Raw genomic sequence first — 22,749 nt, forward strand, 5'->3', positions numbered from 1 at the left:
AGTAGACAGAGAATGGAGGGGACTTGTTTGCATTAACATAAATGACTGGCGTGCTGGATGAGGAACAAACCTCCAGCTTGTTAATTCCAGCGTCCAGGGCCATGTGCTTGCCAGGTTGGATTTGGTTCAGATGCTAAACAGTGCACTTAATGCCACAGTGTGTTATGTTTGTGTTGTATTGGACGTGGCTAACTGAAGCAGGCATTACTTATTTGCAGACACACATTCCAGTCTTGGCCAGAATCGCCTTTTTTTCCCTGGGAGATGTGGTCACAGAGACGGTCGCACAGCCGCACCACCACACGCTAAATAGCAGGATTTGTAATTAAGTCTTGGGTCATAACAGAAATGACCCCAGACATCGGGCGATGTTGAAAAAACAAGCCATTTCCCAATGAATTCTCATTAGTAGGCGCTGCAGCAGCTCCCCATGTACAATTCTCCCTCGGAACTCTGAAGGTGACACAGCAGTTACAGTGGACTTTGATGGGGCACTGGGGAGCTGTACTTCATATCACAGGACTGCTTCCTCTGCAGAGTAAAAGGTTTCAACAATCAGCAGCTGCAGCCTTTTGGGAGGGAGGAAGGAAAATCTTCCTTCTCTGGCAGGGGCAGGTGTTTTCTTTTTTTCCCGTCATGATTTTTACACACGGCCGATTGGTAGATAGGCGCCGCTTCTCCGCCAGTAAACGAAAGATAAACCTCCTCCAGATCATTCCTGCTTGCCTCAGATATAATCCACTCCCTAAATCATTAATTAATAGAGTTTGCATCAACAGTAAATTTTGCAGAAGCCTCTGTCATTGCCGCCTCCGTGTCTCACAGCGGCACTAAATCTGTGGGTTAAGGAGTCTTCGGAGCCAAGGTTTTGAGGACACTGCAGAGAAGTAAGGAACAGCTTCAATGTGTCATCAGCTCATTAAAAGTGAAAAACGAAATGTGTCTGCAGATATGTGGAACGTGCTCGTCTGACGGGTCAGATGCGATCCAGGAGCCTCGGATCCTCCGGCCCCGGGATGGAAACTGGTGTCTGCACTGCTGGGCCTCTAGTTACCAACCGGCCTGATCACATTTCGTATTCACTCGCCGACTGTGGGGCTGATTAAATCTGTATTTAATTGGATCAGATCTAGTCGTGATGGAGCGCTCCCCCCGGCGTTTAACCCACGGTCCTCTGTCAAGTGAGAGGGGGAAAAAATACTGTGGGGGAATTAGGAGCGGGAAATGAATACCAATGATAGGCTGTGCTAATAGCCAGAGCAGGAGGGACGGACCACACCTGCAGGGCTTTACAGCGAGGAATCAGAGATACCGGCTTTTCTGTCCGTGTGTGTGTGTACATGTGTGTGCACAGCCCCTTTCTTTCTTGATTAGTTAGACATTGTCTTATTCAGGTCACAGAAATACTTTTCTGTTTGATTAGCACATTAGAGATACTAACTCGACAGCGTTCAAAAACTTTCCCCAAATCAAAATGATAATCAATTTGTCATGATTACTCTACATGTGTTGAGAGGCAGAGAAAAATAAGTGGAACAAGCAAATTGGCATAATTTCTCAACAGCCAACACAATTATCAGAATTATTCCCCGACTATCTTTATCTGAGTCTGAACTGTGTGTGCATGTGTGCGCTGGAAGATGTAAAGTATCGTCAAGATGGTGTGATGATCTTTAATGATGTGTGACTTTGCTCAAAGCTACAGAGCAAAGAGTAAACAAGAAAATACTTACGTGAACCTTACTCCATCAGGAATTGTGTATGAGTGTTGGACATATAATTGGCCCCTCTGTGTAAATTGTGTCCATCTTTTTTTTTCTCTTTGATTCGGAAAAAAAACCTAGACATGCCGCTGTTTCAGAGGCATCATATAAACTGCTGGATGTTTAACTCTTTGGTATCTCAACTTGTTTACACAGATCACTCTTGTATTTACAGCAGTGGCCCAAAGTCCCAGAGAAGCAGGGTTACACAAACAGTAAAACCAGGCCTGTATCACCGGCCATCAAACAGCCTCACTCGTATGATTAAAAGTTTATCACCTTGCTCAAGGGCAACTTGATGGTAAATGTTGAAATATGGTGAAACCTCTTGATTTCAAGGCTTCACGCGCTGAGGTGTGGACGCTGCTCTAGACAAGAACATCGGTGATTGATCATTCTGCCAAGTTATTTTCAAAGATAACTTTTTTTTAACTTCTAATGCTAATATTGAGAAAAAGTTTCTAGGTGGCAGATACACGATGGTTGAGGTGAGAGAAACAATGATCTATGGTTAAGGTATTAGATTACAAAAAGATGTGGAGGCCTTTGACAGAACCCAGACTCTGGAACTGAACGTTGGTATTGGATGATAAAGTTTGTGTCTCCTTGAAATTACACTACATACTATGTTCACTATTTTCTATTTTAGTTATAAAACGCATCACATTTGCTACGCATGCACTTGGCGTCCACTCTTATGGAAACAGCTGACCCTGTTTTTGCGTTTTAGTCTGGACGGTCAAACCCTCAGACATTTGGAAACAATGGCGTGGACGACCACTAGCGCTTCCTGATTGAATCTGATGAACTTGTGGGGAAGCAGATGTAAACAAAATAGAGAAGCCTGGTCAACACAGATTATCTATTCACATGAGATTTTAACTGTCAGTTATAAACTTTGTCATTTGCCGTTAGCCTCAGAAATGTTACTGTTGCCTGGCAGCACAGTCAGCTGGCCGGTCCCTGCGCTTCTTTCATTGGCTGTTGTGGTTCTACTCAAAAAGTACTGGAGTATATGTTTGGTAATCATCGAGGCGGTTCAGAGGAATCTTCAGGCTGTTCCCGAGGTTTAAGAACGGCTCAGTAACTCCTCAGACAACCTGGGCCGAACATTGTAATCAACCACGACCAAGGTTCAAGGCTAAATCGCTGTCGTCTGTTGGAGAAACTCTTGCACCAAATGTTTCGTCATCACAGTAGTCAGGGGTGCTGCTGTGTCTCCGCTATACTTTACATCACCACCACTATCTTCTCTACAAAGTTTCATTTTACTGGCCTCCTTCCATCGCTCGTCTCTGTCGAGGCCCTGAACACTGAGTGGAGGTTCCTGATTAAAGGTGTCATTCCACCAGGTGACCTTGGAGGTCAAAGGAATCCTGGGTAAATTACCTTGCACAAGGCCAGACCTATATTGAATGCCTGAGAATGAACCACAAGGTTGATTGAAAAATGGATATTTGCATACAAGACTCTGAGCAGCGGGGGCCGACAGAGCAGCAGAGCCTGGCTCCCCCGCTCAGGAGGACGAGGCAGCGCTGGTGTTCGGAGCGCTCTCTCTCTCCCCCTCTATATAAATACAATAATAATAGAAACCTAAATAACTAAAAGAAACCAGTGCTGGGTGTTTAGAATGAACTGGGCTCTGCTCATAAATAATACATGTGATGATAGATTGCTGATGAACTGTCTAATGAAGAGGAGGCAGAGGAGGTGGGGGGAGCAAGGTTTTTGCTGACGAACAGCAATTTATTTTTTTATAGATTTAAAAACTGAAACCTTGCACACACACACAGCTCGATGCAGGAATGCTAATGTCCCTGGCATTTTTGAAACTGCTGTTATCTTCCTGGCACTGCACATTAGCTGGAGATATGGTTTCCTTGGCACTAATTCACCCCCACACTGCAGGTGCCGGAGGTTGGAATCAAACCTTAATGGAAGCTCTAATTTGGCCAAAAGTTCATTCCCGTTTAGGGGAATTAAAGACTGACAATTAAGGATTATAACATGTTTTATGAGTCGAAAAATAACAAGTCAGAGTGCGGAGGCAGACATTAGGAAATTGCAACAACGCTAGAACAAGTTTCTTTCAGCAGAGACAGGATTTATGTTGACAGAAACGAGAAGTAGAGAGCTTGATGTTCCAATTTACATTACTCCAGATCAAATAGAACAAAAAATAACAAGCGGAGATGTGAATTTGATTATACACTCTCTCTCTCTCACTCTTTTTCAAGCACAAGCCACAATGTTTTTAACGACAGTCGAGGCTCCCAGGGAATAAGCCTCCTGGTATTAGATCAATTTCCACAGGAGAAATCCATCTTCTGCAGTCGCCGTGTGTCACACTTGCTTTTCCCGTCATAAACAACGACCCCGGGCTGTATATGTTATTCTCTTCTCTACATCATTTAACTCTTAACAATGTACTCTCCTGTTGTTCTCCACTGCCACTTTATGCCCATACCCACTCTGCATCTCTCTGTCATTTGCTATATGAGGAATACCACATTCATTTCCCATGATTCCTCCCCTCTTTGGTTCCTGTGTCGATGACGGGCCTGTTCTCTGCGCTGTCACTGACTGTCACCTGTGACACCGGCTTCCACGAAACGACAGCGTGAATGTTTCTCCCCTTGCATCATGAGCTAAATGAGCATCACCTCCTTCTCTCTCTCTCACTCCTCTCTCGCTGGATTTGGTTCCTCTCCTGTACATATGCCATTTACACAGACACACACACACGCACACACACACACTAATTCCCGCTTAAGATCCCTGCACTGACAGGTGCTGGGAGGTATTTCAGTCCTGACACTGCAACAACTCAAAAATCACTGAATGTGTTTGAGTATGTGCATAGAAATAGAGAAATAAAGAAACAGAGATAGATAGATATATATGTTATTTCTAGTTGTGCCATTACATGTTACAAACACACTATCAGGTAATGTATGTATGTATATCTGTATATCCAGTGTATATAGTAACTGTGCCTGTTTCTGTCTCCTGGTTGTACAGCTGAGCCTCCAGGCTGCTTGTTCTCATACAGTACGCATGAGCAGCAGAGGAAAGGTTGAGGTCTTTAAAGATACTCCACTTCCTGACACACCATTAATATTCTCCATACGCTCTTCCTCTCCTCTACATACGAAAACGCCCCTTCCATCTCCTCCTCCTCCCATATCCCCATTTTACTCCCTTATATCTCCTTCCTCCATCTCCTTTTTTAAAACACTTCCCTCCTCCCAACCTTACTTTTCTTCTTCTTCTTCTTTTGGTTACACTTTCTCTTCCACTTCCTCCTGGGAAGTGGCACAGAATCCCTTTAAGTGCTGCAAAAGCAAATCTATTTATCATAACCATCTATCTCTTACTGTACATACACTTTATTCTTTACTGAAAGACACACACAGAAACTGCAGAGAAAATGGGAAAAGCTTCTCTCATGTGTACTTACACACTGTACTAGAAAGACAAGTGCACATGCAGCAAGTGAAGGATTTCTAAATAATGATATGTGATTCACTCTCTCAACAGCAATAGAGCGATAAATTAAAGGGAGGTAAACGGGTGCTAGTGCCCACTCTCCTCCCACACACAGCAATGCGGTTGAGCGAAGCGGTCTGCGGGGACTTCCCATTGACTCGGCACAAGGTGAGAATGGAGCAGGGACAGACGGCTGAGCGAAAACACTTCAAAATGACACGGCAGAGAGACGGACAGGGGGGAGGGCTGTCGCTCGGTGAGGCGAACACCACGGACACAGAGGAAACACAGAGGCGAGGGAGAGACTGACCGAAAGAGACAGAGAGGGCCAGGACAAGGAGACAGAATCATTACTGTGCCTTCACCTCCAATCAATAAAACAAGCATGTATGCACAGACACAAACACACACATAAATAACCAGAACAATGAAACATAAACACAACTTAAAGGACACATCATGACACACACACACATAGTGAGGGAGCACAGCAGGACATTGATATTCCATACACCCACACACACAGCATGGTAAGGATCTGGCCTCATCTCAGTGTGTCTCCCAGTTACTACGTCGGTCTAGACACAGGCTACATCCATAGTAATAGGTGTTAGTTTTAAAACAGCTTGATCCTTTTGGCCCAGCATGTAACTATAGATATACTTCCGCCAAGGCCCAACAGTCGCCTTATGTCACTAGATTTTTTTGGGGATCTGCACCATATTTTTTAAATATCAAAATGATTTCGACACAATTTAAGGTAGATTTTGCAAAATCATGCTGTGAAAACCCCCAATGAACAAAAAAATAAACACAGACGAAACCATAACCTACTTGGTGGAGGTAATAATACTCATCCATACTAACACACTTGAAAATCTATCTGCTGGAGTTACCTGGAAGCAGATTGTCAACTCTACAGTTGCAGGTTGCTTAGTTACGGAAAAAAAACTACAAATTACAGACAACAAAGGTGAAAAGTAAGACAAGGGATTTCTTGTCTTGTTCCTGTTTTTTTGCCCGTCCATAGAACAACACAAGTCCAGAGTTTTCAAACTAAATCAGGGTCATTAGCGTTTCCAAACTTCTCAGTTTTAGGCGATTAAAAATTGAATATAGCAAAAGTGATTCACTATATAACTAAAATGCAGCTGTGTGGATGTAGCCACAGTGTAGCCTGCAGCATTAAACAAGTTGTTACCATTTAGAAACTCCTTGTGGAGACATGTTCTGACATCTACTGAAAACAAAAGTACATACAAAGTACATATGCAGCCCACAGCTACTGAAAGGCAGCTGAACAAAGCAAAGAAATGACTTTACAAACAAAACACTGCAACAGATATTCTAGCCAGAGGAGAATCTGCAGAGTCTTAACAGGGGAGCTTGGTAAGCAGGTAGAGTTCTGAAGCTGCGGTAGTTTTCCTCTATAATCATTAATAATAAAGCGTTCAAAATGTAGTGATAACAAGCAGGGTGCCACTCCTTCTCGTGCCTCTTCAAATCACCCCCGGCTGTAACACATGCAAATAACAGACTGCACCGTGGAGATGTGTCTCAAAGGAACAGCACACACTGATCCGGGGGGAAAGCAGGGGAGAGGAAGGCACATCCCCTCCTCTACCCCCCATTGATGGAGGATGCCAGTGGTGAAAGATGAGTCACAAGTTGTCCATATTAATCAATGAGCGAAAATACCAGGAAGCCAAAAGAAATGCATGTATGAGTAGACAGACATGATTATGCATGCCGTAGCTCATGTATTAACCATAACTGAATTTACACATCAAGGCAGCAAATGAATTCCGAATAGATTTTTGATCCAGACCAACACGAGACCTGATTAAATGATGAGGTTGAAGATATGGCAACACGCACGGGAAGAAGAAAGAAAGAGTGTTGTGCTCCTGTGCTGTACAACTCTGATCTGATGACTTTTTATCACGTACTCAGGGCTGGAGCCAGAGCGTGCCATTGTGACAATGACCCCTTTAAAACATAAAATGTTCCATCACTGCAACCTCCCTGCACCCGCTTGTTCGCCATAAAATCAAGGGCAAAATCAAAGCTGTCAGCAGGCGGCTCGTTTTTACACTTTATGAGCCGTGTCGCTTATTTGTAACACTTACTTTGTGAGTTAGCCAAATTGCAAAATGAATCCATATGATTTTGACATTTTAAAGGTTAGTGAGTTCAGGATGTTTGTAGCTGAACAGCAGTCGAGCATTAACCAAAAGGTAAATGTTATTCCTTTTTGACAACCAAATATTAACGATTGTCTCCTTTCGCATTGCCAGTAAAATGATTTTGTCTTTCAGTTTTTTTACCCAGTGGTAATGTTCAACATTTCTAGAAACTAAGAAGCTCTTTACCATGCTGTCTAACCAGTGTTGCCTCATACACAACACGAAGGAAAATGTCACAATTGCACATTGTTCCCAAGATGATGGGTTTAACTTACCTACAATGCAATGGCTAGAATACTGAAGAGTTTTTCCTACACAATATAAAAAATTGGAGAAATTAGTTAAGTATCTAGCATAATATGTCCATATAATTACCTCTACTTTACCTTGTGTCTGTTAGCAAGATCACACAAAAGCTTGTGAAGAGGTTTATAATGACACTTGGTGGAAATGTGGTTTATGAGACAAGAAAGGAAGGATTCGATTAAGGTTGAGATTTTCCTTTTTAGACATTGTGTTTTTCCCAATTTCTATGAATTTCTTAAGAAACAGGGGCGAGGTCCGTACAATAGTGGCTTTGAGTTGGATATCTGATCTCAATATAAGTATATGCAACATGGTGGTTCAGTGGCCAGAGATATGTGCTTGCCAACTGCCCCTCTAGATTTAATATATTTTGTTGAACTGACAACACTGTTTATTGCTCCCATTGGATGGAACAGTGCTAATGGGCCAGTTGACCCCCTCCCAGACACTGTGTAATAGCTTGTGCGTACAGGTCATATTGTACAGTACACACCAACAGTTACACGCCCTCTCCAATATAGTGTTTTACTTCATAACATCACCCGGCAGAGTTTTTATATCTGCAAATGTACAAATCCAAGCAGAGCAACCCTCTAGCTTCCTCGCAAGAATATAACTTTCATTTTTTTCTAGTAGGTAGCTTCCCGTCCAATCCAATTACATCTCACTTTCAAGCTCTAAAGACTTTGCTATCATATTTGTAATAGAACAGTTTCGCTTGAAGATGTACTGATTTAAATGTTCACTCTAACAATATAAGAGGGATACATTAAGCCACCGGAGGTGGCGGTCGCTGCTGCTGAAGGGCCAAATTACTTTCCATCATTCTGGATGCACAGAACACTTGAGAGAGATTTCAATTTTCTTCAAATATTCTCATTACAGACACGACGACTGCCAAAGGGTCTCAGACCTTCATATAATTACATCTTCAATAGGAAAAATCTCAATTATAACATAATACCTAATTATTAAGCAGCCCATATTTGAAATTGCCCTCGCATGAAAGGAAAAATGGAGCCATATCATCCACTAAGCTGAGAGGACAGTTTCCACTTCTCGTAACACCGCTGTTGTTAAGCACCCAAGAGCATTAGAGGGAAGACCTGTCACGGCTCAGGACCTGTAGGGAATGAACAGAGAACAAGATATGACAGAGCACAAACCTGTGTCCTCACTTGCAGCTTTTTTTATGAAGGGACACTGATAACTCTGAGGACTCCTGTCGCTGCAAAACACCACCTCAATTGCCATACCTCTGAAGTGGCCTCCTGCTTCAATAACACACTAAATTATTTTTGACCAACTGCTGTGGCTGCCTTATCATTTTCTAGGCCGTGCGCGGCAACAACGCCCATTTCCAAAATAATCAGACTTCAACCAGTGACCCTCCACCTATCAACAGCTCTGATCTTTTTCCTACATGGCAGCCATTTCCATCAAAGCAGCAATGTAATTTCCCAGTGGGTAACGGGCACGGCAGTGCACACTCCCAGTGTAATGCACTGTGGAGCTACCATTCAGAAGTAGGAAAGCCTTCTTTGTAGAAAGCATTTGCATTCAAATCATTAAGTCTGAAATTGGTTCTACCTGTCTGGGATCAGGACTATCTCCTGTGGGTTCCCACCACCGGTTAAGTGCAGTTTTTATAACCTTGGAGCGCAAGGAATCCAAATGGCTTTTGATGGCATATGAGGATCCTAACTATGTTTTTCTTTGGACTTTGCCAAAGAAAGTAACGCTTCCCTTGCCTGGGGTAGCTCTTGGATGAGTCCTGTGGCACTGTCCCATCAGAGCCCATGAACAGGTTATGATGGTTGGCCAAACCTGCCAATTCCTCATTGTGATGAAGCAGAGCAGCCCTGGGGTGCTTTGGACCTCCAGAGGAGACAGGGAGGGATAACAAAGTAGAAAAACCTAGATTGGAGATTTTACTGGGACAGAGTTGAAGTAGAAATGAAGTTTATATTTCCCTTCGGTTCATAACTGTTAAATTCCAGGTTGATTAAAAACCTCCTCCTGTGGTTTTATCTGTATCCCCCACCCACCTTTTAATTTAACTCATGTTCACTGCACTGTAGAGTCTGATTAGGAGTTATCAAGACTGAATGAACTTCAATACGTTTACGCTTTTTCTTCAGGCAACTGTTACATAAGTTTTACTCTGAGCTGAGAGAATCCTTGACAACATATAATACATAACCCTGAACCTTATAACACAAAAAATTCAGGTATCGAAATCAGTGTCAGGAACAGAAAAATAGTATCCGAAAAAATACTATATCTCTTTTAATTCTGTGGGGATGAATTACACTTTGTTTAGTGCAACAGACATTTTTAAATACATTTTGTCCTCTTAAAGTCTAATTTATTCCTCAGAAAATAGTAAATAGTAGGAATACAACGGCTTTGTTAAATGTGGACTTAGGTAAGGTTTCTGTGTAGCATGAACCCCAGAGCAGTGACTGACAACCCTGTAATAATAAATTCTCAAGCATGCTGTTCCAAGGAATTACTCGATGTGAGTTTCCCGAGCCGAGCTCCGAAACACTTCACGGCAATTTACGGCCACTGTGAAATCAAATTAAAAATGCATTTGGACATTGATCACCTGATGCACCCAGATTGATTGCTGCTCAGAAAGCAACGCTGTTGTGTTTTTGTTCAGCCAGGGTCCACTCACCTCCACACACCATATAAATGTATCGATCTGCACTCCCACTCTTGGATCCATGCAAACCATTAAACATCCTTTCAGTGTTTCTCCCTCCATTTATGCTCCTCATAGCAGATTTGAATGCGCTAAAAATGGACAGCATGCCACAGCAGACAGATGTGCTTTGAGACAACATTGCACATCAGCATAATGAATCCAGGTAATAATTCAATCAAGTTAACTATCTGTTCAACAGCGCTGTTCTTCAAACAAATCTTCTGGATTTCCTTCATTAGAGAGAGGGAGATGTGTTTCATTCAAAAACTCCACTTTTCAATCATTCATTTCAATTCTCATTTGACGCAACCGCAAAGAGGAGGGGAAAAGAGATGCACGCACTCTAATGCTGTTTGGTACAATGAATATGAAAGAACAAACTGAATGCCAGTGAATGAGATGCATTTGTATGCAAAACTGGCGAAGCAGCCCAGAGACTGCGGCGGGCGGACGGACACGCATGTAATCAGGTAGCAAATCTGCGTGTCTGCTGTATGCTCCGTCTGCGTCGTGTTGCCTGGGGCAGAGGGCCAGGTGAATGGCAGTTGCTATTGTCTCTGAGCACTGGTCCACATGAATGACCCAGCCTATGTCCACATTAGCACGGATCAGCTCCCGTGGGTATCATCTCCTCGGAAAACAGCGGCTACAGCACATTCGGCCATATGACCTAACTTCCACATCCGGTAAAACCAATGCTCTCTTTCAACCATCCTGACTTTTGGCCAACTCAATCAATCTTTTCCCTCACTTTCCTCTCCTGAAAGACTGCCCCACTTTCCACCTTTCTCCCGTATCCTCCTCCAATACACCCACCTCTCCCCTACAGTTATATTCTCCACTTTGCATCCTTCTCTTCCATCTATTTTCTGATTTATCCTTCCCCATCACCTTCTCCATCACTCACTCTATATTTTCGTCATTTTCCAGAAAAGATTTGCTTTACTGCAACTAAATATCTGCAAACTTTCCCCTGCAGGGCGCCGTGGTTCTCCTGAGCTCCGCAGGGAACCACCTCCGAGTCTAGCTGGGCCTGCACACACCCACACAGACCGACTTGGCAGTTAATGAGCCTGTTGAGTACGACTGCAACCAGACTCAACATTGATCACCAGGCCTCCGTACCTCGAACTCTCCGGGAAGCTATTTGTCAAAGTGATAATTTATTTTGTAGCGCGAGATGTGGTGTGCCTAGGATTGGGTTGTTTTTTCTTCATGTGGTCCAAGGGCCTGACAGTCTCTATTTCACATCCAATCCACGGTCATAATGTGTAGCATCAAACACACGGAGGTGTATCTACAGAGGATCAGACACAAACAGCAAAATAAAACTTTTATCATGCTGAGCAGGCACTGCGATGATGATTTAGCTGAGATATGTGTGATGTTTTCAAATTAAATTTCCTTCCCTCGAATGCACAGAGGTTTTTGCTCCAGCGTCCAGCTAAGTTATAAGCATTAGAAGAGACATTGTGTAAGTTAGGAAAGAGGTGAGAGAGTGAATGAAAGCCGGGCTGTTGTTTTGATCATGCGGACAGGGGGTGCCCAATTATGGAGATGCAGCCCGTCTAACCACCGAGGCCAAACACCTGATGGGAAGAGGTGGCGGGAGCATGGGATGCTGCTTGCAGGTAGGCGAGGCTACTGCAGTGCGCCGCTGCTCCCGCGTGCTCTCAAGATGTTCCGCATCCCCCCCTCTAATTGGCAGATGGCCTCAGATGCGAGATGATTTAATGGCTTGCGTGTGTTTTTTCCTGCCTCAGTCAGCCATTAGCAGGGACATCTGTAACGAGTTGGCCAGGCGCACTGCTGAGACAGGAAGCTGAGAGCAACACTTTCTAATGGGGGGGTAGTGCAGTCATGACGGACTTGGGTGATAATCAAAGCACTCTGAGCTATTTCTTTGGGTAATGATAATCGAGATAACTCGTTTTAAATCGTCCGAGGCACAGGAAAATGCTATGATAAATGATCTGATGTTGTTTACCTCAGAAAAAGTGCAAAAAATCAAACTGCAGTGTTACTGGGTATCAACTGTGTGACAATCCCCTTTTGACATTTAATACCAGAGGAAGACATTACTAGCTGAGTGTTATCATTAAAAGACATTTTCATGGCTTTGGCACAAACAGCTTAGCTTCCAAGTGAACCCATTGCTTGCAGCTGGGCCGTAACCATCTGCGCTGAATGCAGCGCTCAAGGGTAAAACATTAAGGCCTCAACCAGAGCTTGGCCCAATAGGCCTCTTGGTTTGGCTCTGCCGATGCATTCGTCTGTCACTGCTCCCTCCTGAGCTTGTCTCTATAACCAGTGCTGGACAAGAGAAGGAGCTGCCTCAATGAACAAGTGAGGCCCTCAGCTTGTTCTCTATGCATGTGGACAGAGAGGTGGAGAAGTGGCCCCAAGCGTAAGACCTTTTAAAGCTTGATGGCCATCAGTACTCTTGCCATAGCCTCCAAGGATTTGTCTGCTACCTGCAAACTGGGTCAATTTTTGCATTATTTTAGAGATTTGTATCCCACTGTGGAGAAAGGAGAGGTTCTGCACACACAGGCATGCAGACCCACACCTGCACTTTGTCTCGCTCTATGTTTCCCTCCCTCTCTGCCTTTCTTTCTGTCTCTCAAACAGACACACACACAGTAATCTGAATTCATTAATATGAGCACATATTTGTCACTTTAACACATAAATGTCAATTTAAAGCCACAAAATGTACTAACAGTGTAATGAATGATGACATTAAACAGTGATGCACATGCTGTGAAAATAATTTTAGCACACACACACACACACACGCACACACAAAGACTAATTTAAACTGATAGATAGGACTAATACTGATTATGACATTCAAAAAACCTGTGCACTATTACAGCGCTTTAACACAACTGAGTCTCGGTTAATATACCCCTTCTCTATTCATGTCACACTGACAGGATTAACTGCAGTCATAAATCTACAATATTTTTGAATGTGCCATTCAAACATCAACATTAATGAGGAGGTGTCAGTGCTGCAGCAGTGCCTTGACTGTTTCCATCAGTTTTTAAAGCAGTTTTCAAACTGTTTGACTCAAGGAAACCTTCAAATATTTGAATTATCCCACATCTGCATACCTTCAAATAACTAAAAATTAATTTTTAATTCCAATCAGCTGCTATATGTGAACTCGCAGCTGAAAGCTTGGGAGGTGAATGAGGGTCCAGGAGCAGATGGGGGGCGGCAATGAGATGCAGAAAAAGGGAATTGAGGGGGACAAGCCCGGCTGGTGGGACACCAGCAGAAAAAAATAAGAGAAGGAAGAAAATAACCAAGTATGAGATAGAGAGAGGCGATAGGAGAGACCGGCATCTGAGGTGAATACAAATGGACGGAGGAGGAACACAGATAGAGGAGAGGGAGGAGGGGTCGGGGGCGAAGGAGGAGGTTGTGTGAAGAGAGGAGATAAAAGAATGTGAGAAAGATGGATTCACTGTTGCCTAATGAGAAGACAAAGGCAGTAGAATTCACATCGATCTCTGCCCCACAGCAAGCTGGCTTTAAACCTCACAGGTAGAGAGACGTAGGAGAGCCTGGGGAAGCTTATCTGAGGCAGCAACCTTACTGTGGTCGGCGGAATCTGAGTGCAAGGGGTAGGCCTAGTGTGTGTGTGTGTGTGTGTGTGTGTGTGCATACATTAATTCCTGTGTTTGTATATGTGTGGGCCAGCATACTTATTTATAGTGAGTGCACATGCTCATGCAGATTTATGGAAGTTTGAGTTGTGTGTATGAATTATGTAGATTCTCTGTGGTGCACGGCAGCAGGTAGGATGATCGACAACACAGGACTGAAAGTGTCTAGATGGAGAGATGACTGCTTAAATGAGTCATTATTGTGAAGCAGGAGATGGACTAAATGTGAGATAGAAATCAAATATTTATACAGTAACCACTCTGCATGCAGGGTGGAGAGGAGGAGCAGTGAAGAAACAGTTTCCACCTGGAGATGCATTACTGAACTGGGACGAGGGTAAACTGGGGTAAGACAACGGATGCGTTATTATGAAAGTTAATGTAAAAATCATGTAAGGAGGCATGTTCCTCCATAACCCCCCCCCACCACGACCACATGCACTTAATACACACATACATGCACATCAACACGTATGCTTCGCCTGAATTAGCACATTAGTAAAGAATTGAAGCAGAGCCTGTCAACAGTTCCTATTAATCCCTTGATACCAAAATTGGCTGCAATTCACCCAGAGGGCAGTCATGAGGCAGTCCTCAATGAATTGGAGTGAATGAAGGGAAACGCCAAAATAATGATTTACTCCTGCTTCTAGACAAGAAGACTCAATTTTGTTAAATGTGTTATCAATTTTATATGAGAACTGAAATAAAAAATTCTAAGGTCCCTATGTATTTTTTTACACGGAGCATTATCCTGCTCTTATCATGCTAGCATTCTGCTAATGTATGCTGATTGATCAGTTCAATGGAAAGTAAATTAAGTTGAATAAGCATCTGTGGGAGAAGCAGGAGGATGTCTGACAGCAAAATGTAAATTTGGCTAATGTAGCAGTTGCTCACAAAAAATTAGTATAATGTATATGCCACTTATACCTATAATTTTTTAGTTTTGGGGCTACAGTTTTGGACAACCTCTTGGAATTTTCTAATGGAAGATATTAAGCTTGTGCTACAACGACGTGGTAATAATGTTACCTATGCCGTTTTTATTGTAACATAATTTGAGCTATTTAGCCTTTTAGACAATTGGTCCATTGGTGTGCGATGATGGGTTATAGTCAGACGATGGTGTACATAAAGGCTACTTCCTCAGACACTAACATTAGCAAGGCTGAACTGTTCAAAAGCATTGACACCCATGGGCGTCTTTCCTCAAAGACCCTTCTCTTACACTTTCACACACATATATAAACTGCACGCTCGTTACTGAAAAAGAAAGACAATGTCAAGTGTCATAGGTGATGACGACAGGACATATATGTCCCACACAAGTCTTAAGTCTGCTCCCTAAATTACACTGTGAAACCAAAACTAAGCAGATCAAATGTAAACATTATAAGACATGAACCTCAGGTCTGACTTTCAGGCGTGAAAACGTCTTTTGATATTTTTTGTTCAAACTAATAGATCCCCCCCCCCCCCCACATTATTCTTCTCAGGTTAATTACATGAACAATTAGATAAAGTTTATTTATGTACATCCTGAAAAATAATGTAGCTACTCTCACAATAACAACAATTTACCTCAAAAAACACAATTTGTTTCTCTCCCACCAGAAATGAGTTTAGTGCAAAATACCAGCACCATCCAAGAAAAGAGCTGGAATGAAATTTTGCTCCATCTTGTGGTCATTAGGGGAGTTTTTGAGATGGGGGCGCTTTTTACCTGGGGGGTGGGTGCCCTGAATTACTGGAAAACAAAGACAATGGAGGTTTTCAGATGAAAAGAAGACGGTATTCATTATTTTTACCACACAGGCTCTTCAGATTATATGACGCCTCCTTAAAAAATTGTAAAACAAAAATAATAATTGGATCATTATTTGTAGCCTATTGAATGTATTTGAGTCTGTAAACAAGAGGAGCGCGTTGCAGCAGAGGATATTCTCTAACAAACAAGTTATCATCAGCAGTGGTGCGCACTGACAAAGAGAAAACACAAGTTGATCAGCTGAACGCACGGACAGGGCTGCGTAAAAGGCTGCAGACACACACTCACAGTATGTTGGAGCTGTTCCAGTACACCGCATGCCGGTTGCTGGCTCTCGACAGGTGCAAGTTTGTAAGCGCCAGCGTTGTGAGGCTGAGAAAAACCGTTGCGAGAGCCATAATCCCTCCGGTGCTCGTCCAGCCCTGGTGCGCCTCTCTTCCTTCTGCGTCCCCCGCTCCTTCTGTCCCGGAGACGCGTCCGTTCACAACATCCCAGCGGTCACGGAATAAAAGAAAAAAACGCCTTTTCAACTTCCCGGTTACCTTAACAACGGCTTGGGTCAGGCTGGTTTCAGTGGGATTACGTGTTCTTCAACTCAAACCCCATCGCGACCATTTGGGGGATATCGTCACTTCACTTGTGCCAAAAAAGAAAATCTCTGCGCGCACTTTTCAAGTCACTCCTGCTTTTGTTTGGCAAGTCCGCTGTCATTAAAGAGGAACAATACCCGGAGTGTTAGAGGTGATAAGGCAATGCAGGCGGCCACATTCAAAGCTGACAGCTGAGGTCGGTGTTTTCTCGTCTTAACGCAGCGCCAAAGTCGCAACCAGGACGCAGGATCTCCGTGGAAAGGTCTGTGTGTGTGCCGCTCCTCTCATCCACATCATCCTCATCACCATCCTCATCCTCAGCAGCAGCAGCGTCCACACACACCGCGCACACCACGCTACAAACCCGCCCTCTGATGGCCGAGATGCACTCACATGTCCATCTATTCTGCTGCCCCGCCCCCTCACAGCATGCACTGTGTGTGTGTGTGTGTGTGTGTAAGTGTGTGTGCGTAGTCTGCAGACAACAATAACATCTTGATTAAGAGATGAGAAAAGTGAAGCATCAGTCAGACTATAGAGTTAGAATTTGGGTTTAAGATAAGAAATGTTGCTTATATAAATTACAGTGTATGGTTATATTGAGTTTGTTGGAACTACAGTATGTTTAGTTGATAGACATTAACTTTCACAAATCATAAAAGCTATAGGGTGGCACACAATAAGTTCCGACAGTTCCCTCATGAAACCCCATTAAAATTCACTTGATCCAGGCTTTTGGGGGGGGGGGGGGGGGGGGGGACCAAATTGTACAGGCAATTCCCTTAACATGTCTTTCTTTCATCAAGATCCATGAATTATATACTGGAGAAATCAACGAGAAATGTGGAAAACCGCCTAACGTTAAAGAAAGTGCAAAAGATCCCCTGGATCCACACCAGCATTTAATGAGCTCTCTCGGGTCATGCCCCCACCTCTCATTTTTCTCACAATTCCATCTGTTGGGTAATCCTGTCATCTACCGGACACACGTCACCTCCTTGGCAGCGGTAAGAAAATACAGTACAGATCACAGAGTTATATTTTTTCTATAAGTAGGCCTATATAAGTAGGTTCAAGGTTTTAGTTTGGTATTAAGCTGGGAAAACACCAAAAGACTAAAATCCTCAGCGGCTGTGAAATGACTCATTATCACACATTCAATCATTATCATAGTTAATTACACACACTGTTCAGATTTCTGCCAACAACCAGAAAAAATGGAAAGTGTTTGATACAAATGGGTGAGGAATTAAAGGAAAAAACAACATGATGGTGGTGGAGTGCACGCTGTCTAACACGAGGCCCAACCTGAGACTGTGAAAGATCTCAAGCTGTGATTGGTCCGGGTCCAACATTTTGCCTATCATGTCTGTGTATGTAGCCCGAGCCCAAAATAAAGAGTCGTTCCAAAGTCTCCTATAGATGTTGAGCTGGGGTGTGATGTGGAAACTGTGAGTGTGTGGCATCTGATTCATTTCAGATTCATACTCATCACTAGTTGAGTTGATCATGAACACTATGGAAGCATCAATTATTATCATTTACTTTATTATTTAGTTACTTAGACGACATGGTGGTGCAGTGGTGCCTTATAGAAAGAGGGTTCTGGGTTTGGACCATAGACCAAATATCCCAGATGTCAACTAATGGTTGGATGGACAGAAGAATGGTTGGTTGGATGGATGGATGGATGGATGGATGGATGGATGGATGAATGGATGGATGGATGGATGGACGAGTGGATGGATGAATGGACTGGAATTTTGAAAAATACAAATTATATTGGATTCACAACACAACATGGGTTATGGGTTAAGGTTAGAATCATGATTAATATTAGAAAATTAATACAGTTTGCTGAAGGCCACCACAGGCCAGTATAATAATGATTCGTGTGTGTGTGTGTGTGTGTGTGTGTGTGTGTGTGTGTGTGTGTTCTACATTGAACCAAGTGTACGACAATTTCGAGACTTTAATTAACCTGTTTAATTTCGCCGCTGGTGGTTTAACCACTCTATCTAGCCTACCGGCAGCCAGCAGTATTAATGGCTCCGTTAATTCCAAATATTAGGCATTAGCCTCGGTTTGATTAACTCTGCCAATTTCCTATCTTATAATAATGTCCTATTTGGAGAGGATATCAGCGATGTTCACACCCATCCAACGCTGTTATAGATGCTGTTGGTGAAACTTAAGCGTCGATATCCAAACATTAATATAAATGACCCGCAGAGATGAATGAGTGTTCGTTAAACTTCTAGCCCGAGTCCCTGAAGGTCAAATTCACACTTCTATGAATGAGGAGAAGAAGCTGGAGTCGGCTGTGGATCTGCTGTCGACTTTCTACTCTCCCCGCTCTCATTCATACACACAGTCTGTCTGGTTTGCTCTCATTTGCTCTCACTCACTTTCTGCTTCTCTGTTGTTTTTGTCAGTGATGACGCCTCTCCTGAGTACCCTCCAGGCATGTTGCCGTGGTGACTGGAGTAAAGGGGCGGATGAAAGAACAAGTACCTTCACCCCCCCACCACACACACACACACACACCCTCTTACTGTCCCACCGTCCCTCTATCTGTGCGGCTCCACTGGATCACTCACCTCCACTCACTCTGCCATTTGTCATCCTTTTGTCGCCCTCGCACTCGGGAGGAAAGTGCCGCTCATGAGGAGCACGTTTCCTCCTTTTCTTCCTAAACTGATGATCTCTGGCTTCCTGTTGCACACGCCAGCCACACAGCGCCAAATGAAGGCAAGATGAAAATATAGACGGTGACATTTAATATGTTTCCAAAGACCCGTCTCAAACGGCAGAGGTACAGATGCATATTTATGATGTGCTTCGTGTATGAGTGTGTTTTGAACGTGCGACTGAGTGAAGCTTCCCAGTGTCATAAGTTATTGAACGTATTTGTTCTTTCGACTTTGCACCATGTTTATGTATGTGTGTTGCCTCCTGCAGCCTCTGCAGCTGCACAGTTTGTGTTTTTCTCCACTTCACAGTAGAGTAACAGTAACTAGGGCTCATTACCTTGACTCTGACATTTTTTTGGTTCGTGATTAATTCATAAACAGCAGCTATGGGCATATTGATTATTCTGATAATTTGCTATCATCAATCAGCCTCAACACTTTCATATATCCTTGTTGGCTTGATATTGATTTCCTAAGTGACTTCATTGCCAGTGTGAGCAATATTCCAGTAGAAAATGTGCTGGTCTCTCCCTTAGTGGGATTTCTTTATTTTTCCAGCTGGCCTCTATCTGAGCTATCTCTAATATACATCGCATCTGGTCCTCGTTTCCCCATACGTCTCATTCTGGACTTATCTCCGCTTTAATATAAAAGGATTAAAAGTAGGTTGTCTCAATTGAGTTTAATGTCCAGCGGTGCCATCGGTAAACAACGATTAATTTGATCAATCAGCTAATCTAGCGAAATGTCAGACTTTGAATATTAAGTAACAGGGATGAAAATAACAACAGAATAATCCTTTTGAGCTCAGAGACACAGACAAATAAAAAATCTCAGCGTGACAGTAAGAGTGTGTAAAAATGTGTCTCTGGCCGGCTGCCTGAGCTCGTCGCTGTGTTGGCAAGCCCTGCAGACACCGTCACCTCCCAACCTCCATCATCCTCCTTTCCTTATTTCTTTCTGTTTGGTGTGGATGTGCATTTTGCAGTCCCTTAATTCTACTAGAGGGAGGTATGGATACAAAAAATGAGTGTGAGAGAAAACAAAGGAAGAAATATAGAAAGCCTGGGGGTGAGGATAATTCGAGGTTGGCTGCAAGAAGAAACAGCAGTGCAGGAATCAAGGGAGAAGTAGATGAGGTTAAAAAAGACTCACTGTAACTATATACTGAGAAACTGAGGGGTGTGTATGTAGGGGGGAGATGTAGAGGGAGATATTGCGGCATTAGTTAAATGGAAGGAAAGGCCAACTGTGTTTTTTGGTATTGGCGTGGGGCTGAGGAACGGCCAAGCTCAATCTCCAGGTGGGCCTCCATCATTTTGTCCCCTCAAGTGCGGTGCTTAACCTGCCTTGCTTCAGTAAGTACCCAGCTGTGCAAATGGCTAATGCGATTGTGAAGATATAAACCCAGGATAATGGCATCTGCCAAGCAATCAAGAACAATGTTCCTCAGCGCCGGGCAATGATGAAAAAGGGAGGACCGGGGAATGGAGGGCTGAGCCTTTAGGGAAGGGAGCGACGTGTTGGTAAATGGTCGTAAAAGGACAGAGGGTTGGAGACGATGTACTGTGAAGGCAATCGGTTTAGAGGAGCAGATAGTAGCAGGATAATGTTGGGAGAGAACTGGCATGGATTTAGGGCACAATACTTCTTAATAAATCAAAACATGGAGACCTAGAATTAAGCTCAGTAGAGCGCAAATACCTCACAAGCCCCAACAGTCCCCTTAAATCCAATCAAGCTGCACCACATTACACACACTCATATGTTAATAAATACACCTGTGTATATTCGTGTATTATTCAAAAGGAATTAGTGAAAATGTCAATAAACTGATATAATCTGCTCCAGTGAAGGACAAATGTTACATGGACCTTGTTTGTGTTGTACTTGTTTTTGAATTACTGAGTTTGGTCATGCACTCTGGGTTTATTAATTCCAGTTCTACTTTGAAATGATTTGCCTTGTGTGTCCTTAATCAATTTACTTACTGTGTTAGTCCTGTTTCCTGCTCATCTGATAGCTGCTGCGCCCTTGTGTGTCCATCCTGTGCCCAAAAATCATGGCCCATGGTTCTGAACCAATCTTTATGTCTGTGTTACATTGTTTACATTTGGTCTTGTTAGTTTTGGTTTCAAATTGCAATATAGGGAGCAGACTAAAGACTTTTGTATGAAGAAGGATTGCAGGATTTTGTCCGCCATCACTTACACCCAAATCGGTTTAAGACAGGATTCTTCTGCGGCAGACATTTTGACATATGATAGTAGGAGAAGCACAGGTGTTACTGATAACATTAACGATGGCTTTGCTCAGTTCAAGTAAGACACGAGTGTGTGGAAAGTGAGCCAGCATGCAAAACACCAGGACCCTGAAACTGAGGCAGATTAATGGAATTCAGCCGTCACTCATTTTATTATCTACACCTGTGATTTCCCTACTGTGACATGTCAAAATGTGTCTGATATGAAAAAGGACTATTGATAGAAGGATTACAGAATGAAAACCTGCTCATAAAGGCACCTGACTGCTGCCGTAGTAACAGAAAAGCTAATTTTGTCCACCTAAGATCAGCCCAGTGCACATGACGGCCTCCGCTCTGAAGACCAGGAGGCAGAGCGAGGGTTGAAAAGGTGGAGGGGTGTCGAATGATAGAAAATTATGTTTTGACAGGAGGCGGCAGGGCACGGGGAACGCCAAGAATAGATGCACTTCCAATGGCATGAAATATTGAGGAGAGGAGAGAGGAAAACAAGAGACGAGCAGCATGTGTCTGATGAGCAAACAAAAAGAGGAGAAAATTATTAGCATGACTGTTGCGGGGAGGAGGATTTTTTTCCACCACACTGAGCTGGCAGGAGGATGAACCGAAGCATTGTGTGGCACATTTGTGTTTCCAGTGAACCTCATAACATCCAAGAAGAAGAAGAAGGAGAAGACAACGCACAGAAGCAGGAATGTTACCAGTGTTCAGATGCTGCAAACAATGGCCAGACAATGAGATTATGTTTTTGTAACTAATCAAAAACAAAGGAAGTCAGATTTGTATTTTGCTTTTGTGTTTTTGTACTAAAGGTGAATATTAGATGCCACTACAAAGAGACAGTATGCAAACAGAAATGGGAGGTGAATCTTCAGTCACAGATTTTCATGATCATAGAACAGAATTACTGTGTTCATCCTTTATTCACATAACAAATCATGAATAAATCTTTGAAAAAAGGGACTTTAATATTGAATCGCTAATAGAAACAGACAGTTTGATCTGCATGAAAACAATCTGCTGCCAATATACAAACACAGAGTAACTAATTTATATGAGCTAATTAATTAATAACAGATTCATATCAACTGTTTATTGTGGATGGATGATGGAGATGGATGGAAGGATGGAAGGAAAGTTGGAGAGATGAACAGACAGATGGACATATAGATACATGGATGGATGGGCAGACAGATGAATGGATAGATGGATGAATAGTTAAAGGGATATATAGATGGATGAATAGTTAGATGGATGGACAGAGAGATGGAGAGATGGATGGAAAGATAGATAGATAG

At 43.1% G+C, this 22,749-nt stretch overlaps 1 protein-coding gene and 1 long non-coding RNA gene across 2 annotated transcripts in view; one reads left to right on the plus strand and one right to left on the minus strand.

Moving 5' to 3' along the window:
* Positions 1-16,879, minus strand: part of efna3a (ephrin-A3a) — a 59,176-nt gene extending 42,297 nt beyond the window's left edge. The window contains exon 1 of the mRNA XM_020102415.2: positions 16,194-16,879. Within this exon, the coding sequence (XP_019957974.2) occupies positions 16,194-16,303 (110 nt within the window). The 5' untranslated portion in view covers positions 16,304-16,879. The remainder of the gene's footprint in view (positions 1-16,193) is intronic.
* The window catches only part of LOC138405938 (uncharacterized), a 60,931-nt gene continuing 54,821 nt past the window's right edge, over positions 16,640-22,749 (plus strand). The window contains exons 1-2 of the long non-coding RNA XR_011239599.1: positions 16,640-16,757; positions 18,931-19,310. This is a non-coding gene — a long non-coding RNA (uncharacterized lncRNA). The remainder of the gene's footprint in view (positions 16,758-18,930; positions 19,311-22,749) is intronic.

The sequence above is a fragment of the Paralichthys olivaceus genome, chromosome 20 (genome assembly GCF_024713975.1).
Source record: "Paralichthys olivaceus isolate ysfri-2021 chromosome 20, ASM2471397v2, whole genome shotgun sequence".
NCBI classification, from domain to species: Eukaryota; Metazoa; Chordata; class Actinopteri; order Pleuronectiformes; family Paralichthyidae; genus Paralichthys; species Paralichthys olivaceus.